Source organism: Pyrus communis, chromosome 3, assembly GCF_963583255.1.
Source record: "Pyrus communis chromosome 3, drPyrComm1.1, whole genome shotgun sequence".
NCBI classification, from domain to species: Eukaryota; Viridiplantae; Streptophyta; class Magnoliopsida; order Rosales; family Rosaceae; genus Pyrus; species Pyrus communis.
This window is the reverse complement of record NC_084805.1, coordinates 24,260,334-24,274,678: the sequence shown is the minus strand read 5'-3', so window position 1 is coordinate 24,274,678 and position 14,345 is coordinate 24,260,334. Positions and strand designations below refer to the sequence as shown.

At 38.1% G+C, this 14,345-nt stretch overlaps 1 protein-coding gene and 1 long non-coding RNA gene across 2 annotated transcripts; both read right to left on the bottom strand.

The window, feature by feature from the left end:
- Positions 1-2,248: 2,248 nt before the first annotated feature.
- Positions 2,249-8,038, bottom strand: LOC137729511 (uncharacterized). The gene is made up of 3 exons (XR_011068003.1): positions 7,900-8,038; positions 7,595-7,697; positions 2,249-2,535 (listed from the first exon to the last, which is right to left on the bottom strand). It is a non-coding gene; the product is annotated as an uncharacterized lncRNA (long non-coding RNA).
- Positions 8,039-9,336: 1,298 nt separating this feature from the next.
- Positions 9,337-14,345, bottom strand: LOC137727267 (probable phospholipid-transporting ATPase 4). The gene is made up of 10 exons (XM_068466134.1): positions 13,935-14,345; positions 12,118-13,577; positions 11,923-12,033; positions 11,509-11,785; positions 11,328-11,416; positions 11,116-11,209; positions 10,741-10,950; positions 10,444-10,668; positions 10,174-10,365; positions 9,337-10,035 (listed from the first exon to the last, which is right to left on the bottom strand). Exons 1-10 carry the CDS (start codon positions 14,343-14,345, stop codon positions 9,337-9,339), a joined length of 3,768 nt encoding a protein of 1,255 aa, XP_068322235.1.

Genomic DNA, 14,345 nt, shown 5'->3' with positions numbered 1-14,345 from the left:
TGATCCGGACTATTGAAATTTGATCCAATAGCTACAATTATTATAACTTTTAGAGTGTCTCTTGTTTGTAACCGTTGGATCAAATTTCAATGGTCCGGATAATTTGATGAGTAGGCTCAGTTCCTTTGGGTCTGGAGGATATCCGGTTCCTATATAAAAATTGTGAAACATCAACAAAAGTTGAAAACCATCTCATAGTTGAGAAATTTTTTCGTGTGCGGTATACCAAGTGTTATAATACAATTAGTTAAAAAAATATTTTTAAATTTTCAACCAATTGTATTGTTATATGTGATGAATCAGATGTGTTCCTGGAACATTGAAACATCTCTCGCAGATGAGAGAACATTTTTTTAGTTGAGACATCCCATGTTTAGTGATCACATGGTGGGGATATTTTTAATTGAAAGATATAAACATCATCGAGAGCGAGTGCCTTGATGCTTAAGCAAACCTTTTGCGTCCAATAATGCCCATTATCCATAATAATAAGTGATTAGCTAGGGGACCATTGTTAATTTAAACAAACCGACACTAGAATATATACAAATAATCTTTATGATTAAGATGAGATAAGATTCTCAGGCATGTTTCCCCCTGTTGACAAGTGCTTTTGTAACTTTAAACATCTCCTTGACAAACATTCACCTCCATGTAACACCAAATTATTATGGTCCAAATTCAAAGTTAACCTATTTTTAATTGGGAAAACTAATGAAAATGACTTGAAAATTTTGAGTTTTAATGAAAATGACAAAATAAAGGGTGAAGTGAATAGTACCAGAATTGATTTTTTAGTGTAAAAATGTGGTTTTTCGTTAAAGTAAACAGTACTGAGAGTTTTTCGTTAAAATTCCCTTTTTAATTAAAATGGTTTGGGGCAGTTCCATATACTAGGTTAATTTGATGATATGATATGACGATCCTATATAAACTTTTGTCTATTTGCATGGTAACTCAGTACATATTTTAAACATTAAGAAGTTAGTTAGCAGCCAAGCGCTGCCGTATAAGTGTATAGGTTCAAAGGATTGTATGGTACACGTGCAAATGGATAAAACAAACAGATACGTGGCTAGAGCATGTGAAAGAGAAAAGGAAATAATTTGGCGGGGGTTGACGGGACAAGTATGAATATCTTTAATCATTAATTTGGCCTTAATCATACTTTATGAACTACAACTTTAACGTTATGCTCTTCCTTTGGAGGTTACAAAACCAAGCATGGGAGATATCTTGGTCATGGCATGATGAGTTTGACATTTTGGAGAAATTTCCATTTGCTCAGTGGACCTATACTGCTTCCAAAAGGAAATTCCACAATTGAGGCTCTCTTTGGATGACCCGGTATTTGAAGCAAAGTATATATGAGTATGTTATTTTACTCGGGTACGGAGATTCAAACTTGAATACAAGAGACGGAAACATTGACCTAATTACTTTTGTTTGATTTAATTGTCTGTTTTGATGCATGCTGAGAACTGAAATGGAGTGGGAAGGCAAATGGGGGTTTGAGAAAAGTTGGAAATAAAATTTGGTTGAAAATGGGGGGCCCAAATAGCCTTTGTTGCCATGCGGTGCCTAGAACAAACAAACAAAGAAAGCAAGCAAGCATGGCCAACCAGAAAATCATGCTCTTGTCACACCAGCACAAGAAGATAGAGTGGCGAAATGACTTAACACAATTTCAAAAAAGCTGTTTTGATTTAATATGTTATTGCCTTCAAACATCACCTCCCTTCTTTTGTCCCCTAGGGTTACCAATGAGGTTCACCAAACCATGCAGCACAAAAGGTTAACTGCAATGGGCTCTCTCTCTCTCTCTCTAACACACATACCATACAGAAAAAGAGGGATATGAGCCAATAACCCCGTTACCGATTCAGATTGATCACGTGACGAGAGAAATAGAGATAAAGACACATTACAACGATTACAGGGGAGAATCTCTTACTTAACTTCCATTATAGGTGGTAGAGACAAACAATGAGTTCTCTCTGTACCCTAAAAATCCCACGAACCCCTCATGGGTTTTCAGTTTATTAATCCATATGCAGGCTTCCAGCACACAAAATCTCTCCAACACACACATGCGCACCCACTTCGCATACTAAAAAAGGGATGGATGAGAGTATAGAATCGCCATTCAAGAATTAATCTCAATCGAGTTTAAAATATACCAGCTATTCTTTTAACATAAATAATGGCAAGTAGAAACATGACTAAATTAATTATAATGAAACCTTGCATTAATATTTCCAGAATTATGTACAAAATTCCAAGGAATTTAGACCTTGGCCTTCATAGTTCATACACATGTGATGTAATAGAACAAAAGGAGATGAATTCCGCCCGTGTTCGATCTGTTCGGGTACAGCAACACATTTGAGACCTATTTCCAAAAGCGGCGCACTCGAAACTCACTGGTGTCTCAAACATGTGAATGTTCTCCTCTGCCTCTGCAGTTCCTGATCTCATAATTCACTGGCTTCAGTTTTCTGTTTCTTTTGGGTTCGTGTAGTTTCTTTGTGCGGTCTTCCGGTGCAGAAAAAATGTAACTAAAGTTAATCAACTAATGGCAAGGAGATAAAAAGAGTAAAAAAGTAACACCTTATGCATACCAATAAGAAAATTTCATAAACTTTATCAGGATTCCCGCGGTTCCAGAAACTCGATAAAGTATGTACAATCATTATCAACATCATGTAAATACTACCAGCATGAAATCAAGACTCGGTAGTGCTTCCTGCGGCGTATTTTGTCTGCATTACTAGACATACAATCATACCAAATGCATGAACAACCAGGACCACAAGAGAATAAATAGTCTAGGAAAAGAAAAGGCGATTAGCCACTCTCACCCGCATAAACATGTCCATGTACGTTCACAAATGCTTTTAGTCATTTGCATACAGTACACACATATACACATATTACGTGTACAATCACAAGCATCATATTGTTTCCAAAAAAAGAAACAAGATTGATCCTTCTTGTCTGACCTAACCTTTTTATTGGACCCTTTCTCGATTCAATACCAATACATGCCATTATCTCTTCAAGACTCGTAATATCACCAAGGTTATGTTTTAACAGATTGCAACTTCCCATAAGTGCAGCAGACGCGGGCGGTGACAAATTCTTTATCTTTGACCCATTCCATCAGAACAAATGCTGCACAAATCCTCAGCCACGTAATACAAGTCAGAGAATTCCAAGCTGCAGAACATAAATACTCAAACAAAAACATCCTAAAAGTGGACTAGCTATTTGGTAACTTGAAACTTGATAAATGACTCAACAGGTAACGTTAAAAGGCATGCCAATCAAGTAGGAGGTTGGAGTACCAACATATAGTGAGGCCTTATCAAATCCCAAACCCGAAACAGTGAAACACCCATGCAAACAAACTTTATCCCGAATTTGATTTGTACTAGAGGTATGAAACCAAACCTTCCCAAACAAAACAAGCAAAGCCACACCAAATAAAGCAAGAATTTGCTCTTTTCCTCTCCTAATTTCAGTATTTCAAAAACAGAATCATAAAGAGGATTATTCGAAAAGAAGGACGGGCAATTCAAGTGCCCATCCGTAGAACAAGTCCAAGAAAATAAAGCAAGCAGCCACAGCTAGAAGAAATAAAGTTAAGAGAGATATAACACAGAATAATTTCTTGAGGTTGAGATGGAAACCTCAGTAAAAATGCGGTAAAGATGTTGATATTCAAGTGAGAGAGATGAGGGAAAGCCTGGTGGCTGAAAGGAAGTAGCCAATAGGAAGGTATTCCAACTTTGGTGTAATAAAAGAAAGGGAAGGATATTTCGTAGCATAAACTAATCAGGTCAGGTTCAGATATTCAGTTGTCATTCTGAAACATACCTTAAACCGGACCATTGATTCGGTTATCCTTTTTCAACCCCAAACCCATTCCACTACGAAACAAAACTAAAGAAAAGTTTCAACACAAATGTAGATGCAGCAATGGAAGATAAGAGAAGTTCATATAACCATCAACCATCAACCATATTCCGAACTGTATGAAAGTCAAGCCCCGTATTGTGCACTTGTTTAATGACTATAAAAAAGCCGCATATTTGAGCTCGGTTTCATTTGATCTTCACTCAGTTGTTAAAAAAAAAAAAAAAGGCACAAGTAGCCCTTTTCTTAAGCTGAGGACAACATACTTGTTGCCTTTTCTTGAGTCCAGCCTCCGCGCAAGGCAATTACAATATATAATCCATAGATTTTTTGCAAGTGAAAGGCCTGAGGAAAAAACACCAGGATTTACTTTAATTACAAAGTTGACAAACAAAGTATAAATGGCTTATTTGTCCCTCGCCTTATTCTTAGAAAACCTAGACGCAGTAAGAAGCCACATATAGTTCCAGCGAAGAATGTCACCAATTAACAGAAAACATATTTCTGGCTATTGAAATTTGAGATTCATAATAAAGCACATGAGAGAGAAATCAATGAAAGTATACATGTGTGATACAATTTAAGTGACCACTACTAAACAAAAGACGAGCAGAGTTTTCTCCCCGAATCTGATACATTTCCTGAGAAAGAATACTTATGTTGTTGCAACCTCCCTCATAACTGGATAGAATTTAAGTTAAAATGTCATCCTTTTAGCTTTCATTATTTGAGTACATACCGCAATCTCCATGCACTCGGAGATCATAATTAAGAACGTTCATAAGCTTCCGCTTCTGATGAGATGCTAATCAATCAACAACAACAAAGCCTTTTCTCACTAAGTGGTCGGCTATATGAATCCTAGAACGCCATTACGCTCGGTTCTATGTCATATCCTCCGTTAGATCCAAGTACTCTAAATCTTTTCTTAGGGTCTCTTCCAAAGTCTTCCTAAGTCTTCCTCTACCCCTTCGGCACTGGACCTCTATCCTGTAGTCGCATCTTCTAACCAGAGCGTTAGTAGGCCTTCATTGCACATGTCCAAACCACTGTAACCGATTGTCTCTCATCTTTCCTTCAATTTCGACTACTCCTACTTTACCTCGGATATCCTCATTCCTAATCTTATCCTTTCTCATGTGCCCACACATCCAACGAAGCATCCTCATCTCCGCTACACCCATTTTATGTACGTGTTGATGCTTCACCGCCCAAGATTATGTGCTATACAGCATCGCCGGCCTTATTGTTGTCCTATAAAAATTTTCCTTGAGCTTCAGTGGCATACAACGGTCACACAACACGCCTGATGCACTCTTCCACTTCATCCATCTAGCTTGTATTATATGGTTGAGGTCTTCATCTAATTCTCCATTCTTTTGCAAGATAGATCCTAGGTAGTGAAAACGGTCGCTCTTTAGTACTTCCTGGTCTCCGATCCTCACCGCTAACTCATTTGGGCCTCCATTTGCATTGAACTTGCACTCCATGTATTCTTTATTTGATCGACTTAGGCTAAGACCTTTAAATTCCAACACTTCTCTCCAAAGGTTAAGCTTCGCATTTATCCCTTCCCGAGTTTCATCTATCAACACTATATCGTCTGCGAAAAGCATACACCAAGGAATATCATCTTGAATATGTCCCGTTAACTCATCCATTACCAATGCAAAAAGGTAAGGACTTAAAGATGAGCCTTGATGTAACTCTACAGTTATGGGGAAGCTTTTGGTTTGTCCTTCATGAGTGTTTACGGCAGGCAGTCTTTGCTCCATCATACATATCCTTTATAGCTTGGATATATGCTACTCGTACTCCTTTCTTCTCTAAAACCCTCCAAAGAATGTCTCTTGGGACCCTATCATACGCTTTTTACAAATCTATAAAGACCATGTGTAAATCCTTTTTCATCTCTCTATATCTTTTCATCAATCTTCATAAGAGATAGATTACCTCCATGGTTGAGCGCCCTGGCATGAACCCTAATTGGTTGTCCGAGACCCATGTCTCTTGCCTCAGTCTATGCTCAATGACTCTCTCCCCGAGCTTCATTGTATGACTCATTAGATTAATACCCCTATAGTTCATACAATTTTGTGCGTCGCCCTTATTCTTGTAGATAGGCACCAAAGTGCTCTTTTGCCACTCATTTGGCATCTTCTTCGTTTTCAAATCCTATTGAAAAGGTCTGTGAGTCATGCTATACCCGTCTCTCCCAAGACTTTCCACACTTCAATCGGTTTATCATCTGGGCCCACTGCTTTTCTATGCTTCATCTTTTTCAAAGTTACAACCATTTCTTCCTTTCTAATTCGACAGTAAAAGGAGTAGTTTCTACACTTTTCTGAGTTACTCAACTATCTCAAAGAAGTGCTCCTTTCATGTCCTTCATTGAAAAGATTATGAAAATAACCTCTCCATCTGTCTTTGACTGCGTTCTCTGTAGCAAGAACCTTTTCATTCTCATCCTTGATACACCTCACTTGGTTTAGGTCCCTTGTCTTCTTTTCCCTTACTCTAGCTAGTTTATAGATATCCAACTCTCCTTCTTTGGTATTTAGTCGCTTATACATATCGTCATAAGCCGCTAGCTTAGCTTCTCTCACAGCTTTCTTCGCCTCCTGCTTCGTTATTCTATACCTTTCACCGTTTTCATCAGTCCTATGCTTGTATAAGGCTTTACAACATTCCTTCTTAACCTTAACCTTTGTTTGTACCTCCTCATTCCACCACCAAGACTCCTTTTGGTGTGGAGCAAAGCCCTTGGACTCGCCTAATACGTCTTTTGCTACTTTTCGAATACAACTAGCCATGGAATCCCACATTTGGCTAGCTTCCCCCTCTCTATCCCACACGCATTGGGTGATTACTTTCTCTTTGAAAATTGCTTGTTTTTCTCCTTTTAGATTCCACCATCTAGTCCTTGGGCACCTTAAGGTCTTGTTCTTTTTTCTCTCTCTTTTGATATGTACATCCATCATCAACAAGCAATGTTGATCAGTCAAGCTCTCTCCCGGTATAACCTTGTAATCCTTACAAGTTATACGATCCCCCTTCCTCATTAGAAGAAAATCTATTTGTGTTTTTGACGACCCACTCTTATAGGTGATCACATGTTCTTCTCTCTTCTTAAAGAAGGTGTTGGCTAAGAAGAGATCATATGCCATTGCAAAATCCAAGATGGTTTCCCCATCCTCGTTTCTCTCCCCAAAACCATGGCCACCATGAAAACCTCCAAAGTTGCCTGTCTCCTTGCCCATGGGTCCATTTAAATCTCCTCCTATAAATACCTTATCCGTCTGAGCAATTCCTTGTGCCAAGTCTCCAAGATCTTTCCAAAATTTCTCCTTCAAACTCATATCCAACCCTACTTGAGGTGTGTACGCACTAATCACATTGATGAGATCATGTCCTATTACAATCTTGATTGCCATAATTCTATCTCGTACCCTCTTGACATCTACAACATCTTGCGTCAAGATCTTGTACACGACGATGCCAACAATGTTTCTCGTTCTATTTGTGCCCAAATACCAAAGTGTTGGAACACAAGTTTGGAACTTTACATACAATGCAATACAATGAGGTATTTTGCTTCTTTTACAGCTCATATCAAGAGCTTAATTCGAAATTTGACAACAAAAAACATCGAAACAGATAAAGCTATCCGACATACCAAGAGCTCGAAGCACCTTGAGATCAAACTTTTGGGCAAGTTCATCGCACCCAATCATTCTTGCACGTTGAAGAACAATCCTTTTTATGCTAATCAACATGTCCTGCCATAAAATTGTGTGTTTAATTCCAATTTTTCGACACCATTAACCATAAAGCTCCAGTCTTTAACGTCAAATTGTCTACTTTTCTATGCAAAATTTGATATGAACATTGAAAATTAACAAGCGAATTCAAAAATTAAATTTAGCAAAAAGATAACAAATCAAGAAATTAAGTTGCTTTAATGATGTAAATAATTCTCACAAGTTCAGACTCATAGAGGGAGCAGAGCCAGTTCACATCTTCAACCCTCTTCTGCCCTAAAACCCCTTCCATCCTCAACCAAACTGATTCTACTTTCTGGGTACTGCCGTTTCTCCTCAGTGGAGTTGGCACAGATGATGGGATTTTCCTCAACTCTTTTTTCTTCAGCGCAGTTTCTGGGGTAAAATTGAAAAAACGTGATTTTTTGGGCTTTTCACAAAAGTCCTGAGGTTTCAAAAATTGCACTATGTCACTTGAAGTTTTAAATTATTTTCACAAACTTCCTCCCATTAATTTTTCATCAAAAAGCTACTGATATCTTATTAAACTAGCATGCCTACATATTTTATGTGTATGAACACCTTTTGTTTTTATTTCTAAAATGGGAAGTAGAGATGGAGAAACAACGTGGGTGGGAGTTGGAGGTTTTTTTTTACTTTTTTAATATTAAAAATATTTTAACATCACTTATAGGTTAAGTTTCAATAAAATTTAGTTTTGTAAAATTACTATATTGCTCATCATTATTTTGTATGATAGAAAATTAAATATCTTTCACTTCATCATTTTTTAATTGACAAAGAGAGTTTTATTAATACAAGCAGTTTAGATTACACACTCTCTGCTTCCTACGTTGTATTCATATTTTCACATAAACCCTCATGATTTACAAAGTTTTCACATAGCCCTTGGTAAAAAAAGGGAAAAAACATTATGATACTTTAAAATATTCAAAAGCTTTCTCGTTTAATAGTATGTAACAATTTGATACTACTAAAACTAAACATATGGTGTTAACTTTTAGCCTGGTGATATTATTTTTTCTTATTTAATAAATCATGGCACGTCATTTTGCAGTTAAGGGTTCATATGAAAGTGTGTTAAACTTTAGGTGGTTTTATTTTAATGTTTCAAATCTCAAGGAGCTATATTAAAAATAATAAAGTAGAAGTGGATGTGTGAAAATGCAAAAAGTCTCAAAAGATGTCGATGTAATTAACTTTAAGAATAAATATATCAATTGTAAAACTCTTTTGATGTGGCTCAACAATTTTAGGATGAACATCTAAAGGTCGAGAAATTTTGCATAATTTTTTTTTAGAGGATTAGGAATTGCATCCACAGCCTTTTTGCTAATTACAATTTAGGCAAAGACGATGTTCTATACTAATTTAATTGATATACAAGACAATTAAAATTTGAATTCAACGTAACAAGCACGTAATCCTTATCAACTGGTCTAACCCCGAAACACTCCCTTATTTATCTTGCAAAACCATTCATGATTCGTTGTGCTTGCAACTCAGTCTCTGCTTCGGCTGCCTATTTAATTGAAACAACAGTTTACCACTGAAACTATCAAGAAACTGAACACACTATATTAAGACAGTGCTTACAAGTTAATGAATAAAAGAATAAGAAGGTGAACAATTTCCACTAGGCTGGGCTGTTTGTCAGTGATCTAAATATTGGACTGCTTGTCACTGATCTGTATATCAACTGTTTCTTGTGGTGCAACTGTTCTTTCAGAACCCGAATTCTCGCGTCAACCCTAGCCGAAACCCCAACCTGAGTCATCTTCATGGAGTTGCTTCTCTCCCTCTCCCACATTTGCTTGTCTGCAACATCTTTCCTGCAGTGCTTCATTTCTTGAATCACATGATCGTCCAACGGATAGAATGACCGTTGGATGACAATGTGAATGAAGTAGGGTAGCAGCGAAACAACCACAACGAATAATGTGACAATCCAATACAACGGTGCAGGGCCAAGAGCTTCGATTAGGACACGAAATCCTCTTTGAGAGTAGGCAGGAGGGAATGCACCGTATACCAACAAGAACACGTACCAGATCATGATGCTACCCCATATGAAAAGATGTTGGATCCAAGTGAACCGGTTGATGATCAGCGCAATCTGGCAATTGACGGTCCAGATTATGCAGGTGTATGTCATGGCACCAAGGTGTGTGATGTCTGCAACTTGGCCATTCTTCTGAAATGCTTTAGGGGAGAAAGTGTATATGTTTGCAAGGAATATGACTAGAGAAGCAACCACGCCGTTTACTATCCAACCGATAATCCGGTACCACGTGAAATATATGTTCTTCTGTCCTTGTTGATAAAGAGCTGGAAACTGTTCCATAAAAAAGAAAACAGAAAATCCCATTAAGGTGCTCATAGCTTACACGAGAAATTCTTGCAAACAACCGTTGTGTACAAGAACTATCGCCTTTTCATGTGTATGTGTGTGATTTTCGTTTAGTTTGTTTACCTGGAGGCACACTTCTGATGAAACGTCCTGCTCAAGGACTCCCAATGATATAACAGGTAAAGATGTCAAAATCACATTGAACAAGGCCATATACCAGTCGTCGTAGAAGACCTCCCCTGCAAATCTTGAGTATAACTCGTAGTAGAACAGCGTGAGCCCCAACGCAATGTTCTTGTACACGAAGTAGAGAACCTGGATAGAGGAAAGGGGCTTAGCCTAGCATCAGATAAAGATATCGTCTATTGTCTAAAGTAGGATGGAAGCATTTACCATTTTTGAAATCCTTTTGTAACACCAATGCCCATGAACTATAAGTAATCTCCCCAAAAATCGGAATTGAGGCAATGCTATGTCACTGGCCATGACTGCCTGCATTCCTTCCATGCCACTGATTCCTACTCCAATATCAGCTTCTTGAATCATGCCAACATCATTTGCCCCATCTCCAATTGCCAAGGTTGTTTTCCCAGTATGTTCCTTTACCAGTCGCGTAATCTGGAATTTGAAGACACAAAGAATGAATATGCATGAATATTTTCATTGGACTCAAAGCTCTAATAGACCTACCAAAGCCTTCTGTTTTGGAGAGACGCGGCAGCATATGACAGAAGCGCAATTAACAGCCAATGGTAAGAACTGGTCCTTCACGTCACTTCTGAGAGCAATTTCAAGGGCTTTTCCATCTACTACCAAAGCCAAGGGTGCATTATCATTGCCTTCTTCAGACTTCAGTTTGTGAAAACTTTCTAGTTGGTTTAAAATGTTGTCTTTCATCGCCTGGAAACTAGAAAAAACAAAATTTGTGATTACCAACTCAATTTCCATAATATAGTATCATGTTTTCCCTTTTGTTTTTAGTTTTTCTGAGCTATTGGATGGCCAAATTCACATAAAAGTATTCTAATATAACTGCTATCCAAAGCGATCAATTTCCAGTTCCACCTTCAGTTGGTTATTAGTTGGAATAGTTGCAGTTTCTCTACCCAAGCTCAGATGAAATTGCTTCATATCCTGCCGGAGTAAGCTGCAAGCAAATCTGCCAATGCGAATGTGCAAAAAGGAAAGCCAAAGACAAATAATTTAGCTTCCATCAACCCCTTCTGATTATTTAAGACTTACAAGTACACCAGCAAATGGTTTTCCACAAGCTTTACCCTATATTTATTGCAGTTTCCTTCTTGTCACCGGTGAGCAGCCATATTTTTATCCCAGCTTGCGCAAGTTTATCTATGCATTCTGGAACCTGATATGTATGCACAAAAGAAGACACATCGACTATGAGAAAGAGCATGTAAACATACAAAATCCAAACATAGAAAAAGACAGATAGCTAACCCCCTTTTGTAGCTTGTCTTCAACAGCAGCAACCCCTAATAAAATCAAATCCTTTTCGATCATTTCAGATGCTTTCTCTAGCACTTCTTCCCTTTCGGGACCTATTGTTGTCTTGGCCACCTTGAATATTGAGTTCCATTGTTCATACTCAGCAGCCTCAAGTTTCCGGTAAGCAAATGCCAGAGTGCGGAACCCATCTTCTGCATAATTGGAAAGATGTAGAGTCGTTGCTTGTTGGTATGACCTTCCATTTTCTGCAAGCCTGTCGAAGATAATGCTGAAAACCAAATTTCATATAAGATACAAGTTAGAGCAAAAAACAACAGATAACACAAGTTTAAGATACCTTTAACATAAAAAGGAAAAAAACACGGTGTAGAGATCAATGGATAATTTTCGGCGTAGAAAACATACTTGTCTGCACCTTTGCAGAGTAGAATGATTTGACCATCTTCGTCGCTTACTATAACGGACATCCTCTTCCGAGCGCTACAGAACTCTAAAAGGTTCAAAAGTTTGTACTTCCTGAAAATACATTCATATCATGTTTAGGCATTATACTACACAACTTTATATAAGAAAATAGTCTCAATCAGTTACGGAACTTACCTTTCAACCTCCTTTCCCGTGGGAGGATCAAATTCCTTAAGAAACATACTGGACTGACTTCTTCGAAAAAATTGAAATCCAAACTCTTGTGCAGCAACTAGAAAAGATACTTCTTCTGGTGACTCTGCCTCATACTTTAGCTTATGAGTTAGCTCATCCTCCTCAACAGGTATGCCTGTGTGACATAGAGCCATGACTCGAAAGAACATTGTTACATCGGATAAGTTGGATCTGTACATCCACTTTTTGTTCATAAGCCTGCCATCCCTAAAGTTGAAACCCTTGATGGCAAATTCTTCCTCCACATTAGAGATTCTCGAGTTTTCTGCACTTGAATAATTCTGCTCATGTCTTTGTCCACCTAGAATAGCCCTTTCGGTGCTAATGTCACCAACTGAGAACTCAAACATTTCGCAGCTTTGGCTTGCTGTTTCAAACTCATCAATACTAAAACAATATGACTCAACATCAACATTCATCCGTTTAGATGCTGCACGATCAATTTCATTTACATCACCCCCATACGAAATTCCAGCAATAGAGCATTTCCTGAATTCCATCTGGTTACACGTCAAAGTCCCCGTTTTATCAGACAGAATCATCTCCACCTGACCAAGCTCTTCATTTAAATTTGACGTTCGCGTTTGAACTGATTTACATGTAACTTCATCATACAATTTGATGTCCTTGTTAATGAGCATGGCTTGTAAAACTTTGACAACCTCAATGGAAACATAGAGAGAAATGGGGATCAAGTAACCATACAAAATAAGAGCCCTTATGAATTGCAGGAAACCAGATACCTCAGGCCTTGGTGGTTGAAAAAATGGATCATTATCATCTAGAGAAAGATACCACCACTTAATCATCTCCGTTTTCAAAAACTCTGCAAAACCGATCGAAGTGACCAGTGAAATCAACAGAAGCATCGAAAAGAGAAGGTAGATGACAAGATCCATCTTTCTTTCAATCCGGCTGCGCTTAGATGGTGAACTTGTTGAGTTCCTCACCGCTTTTGTGTCTGGTCCACTAAAAATCACAACCCCATAAATATAATCTGTGTTCCGAAGCTTTGAATCTCTTAGGAGAACTGAGGCAGGGCACAAGGGAAATGATGCATTTTTCAACTCTAAGTTCCCCACAAAGGTGTAGAGATGAGGATTCGGGTCCTCACAACAGACGGTAGCCCTGAATAAACCAAATGATTGATCATTGACAAGGCCAAGTGTGGCTTCCAAGCATCGTTTAACCTTGAGATTAGTTTCTCCATCAAGGTTCATGGTCTCTACATAACATATGCCATCCTCATAGCTGGAAGATAGTAAGAGGAGATCACTAGGAAAATATTCATTCTTGTTAACCTTCAAAACATCTCCTACACAGAGTCCTTGCCATGGTTTTTCAATAAATTCGCCGTCTCCAACGTGAACCTTTACAGTTCTTGAGTTCACATTCAAATCCTGTAACACAAAATAAATTTGTTGTAAATAGTCCCAGAAAGTTTATTAAAGTGGAGGAACAAATGAAGATTTCTAGCAAAATAGAACAGGAAAGTCAAGGGGGTTCGTGATCATACTAAATAGCAAATAAGGAAGGATAAATTAGCAGTGAAACCGTTCAATATAAGTTGTATTTAATTCGGTTATTTTCTTATGTGGGCTGAAAAATCTACATTCTTCAACAAATAATAAAGTGGGGAGTCAATTTTGGATCAAACTAATTTTCTTCTGCAGTAGACAAAGAGGAGCTAAAATTTCAAGAATTATGAATATACGAATTTATTGAAAATAAATATTTTACTGTATTTTCTTGTTTACCTGCAAGAATCTGTGCCAGTCCTCCACTGCCTCCTTGATCATGCTAACCCCCACCACAAAGACCAAAGGAGCAATCAAACTTATTGGTTGAAAAGGAGCCAAAGAAGTGACGGACAACACAGCTGCCAACAGAAAATACAGATTGGCAACTCTTCGGAACTGCTCGAAAAGCGCTTTTGGAAGAAAAGTCATAACATTGTACTTGGTTGTGGAGACATAGTTCTTGGGGTACTTGTAAGGCTTGGCCTTGTGCAGCTGAGGCTCGTTGCAGAAAACCACCCGCGAAAACCCTGGCTGGCCAAGGAGCTGCTGGCTTGGATCATTCTCAGTTGGGACAGGTCTGAAGCATGCAAAAGAATACAGTTTGCTCCACCTTATCTTCCTCTTTGTTCTTCCAGACGATCCTGCCAT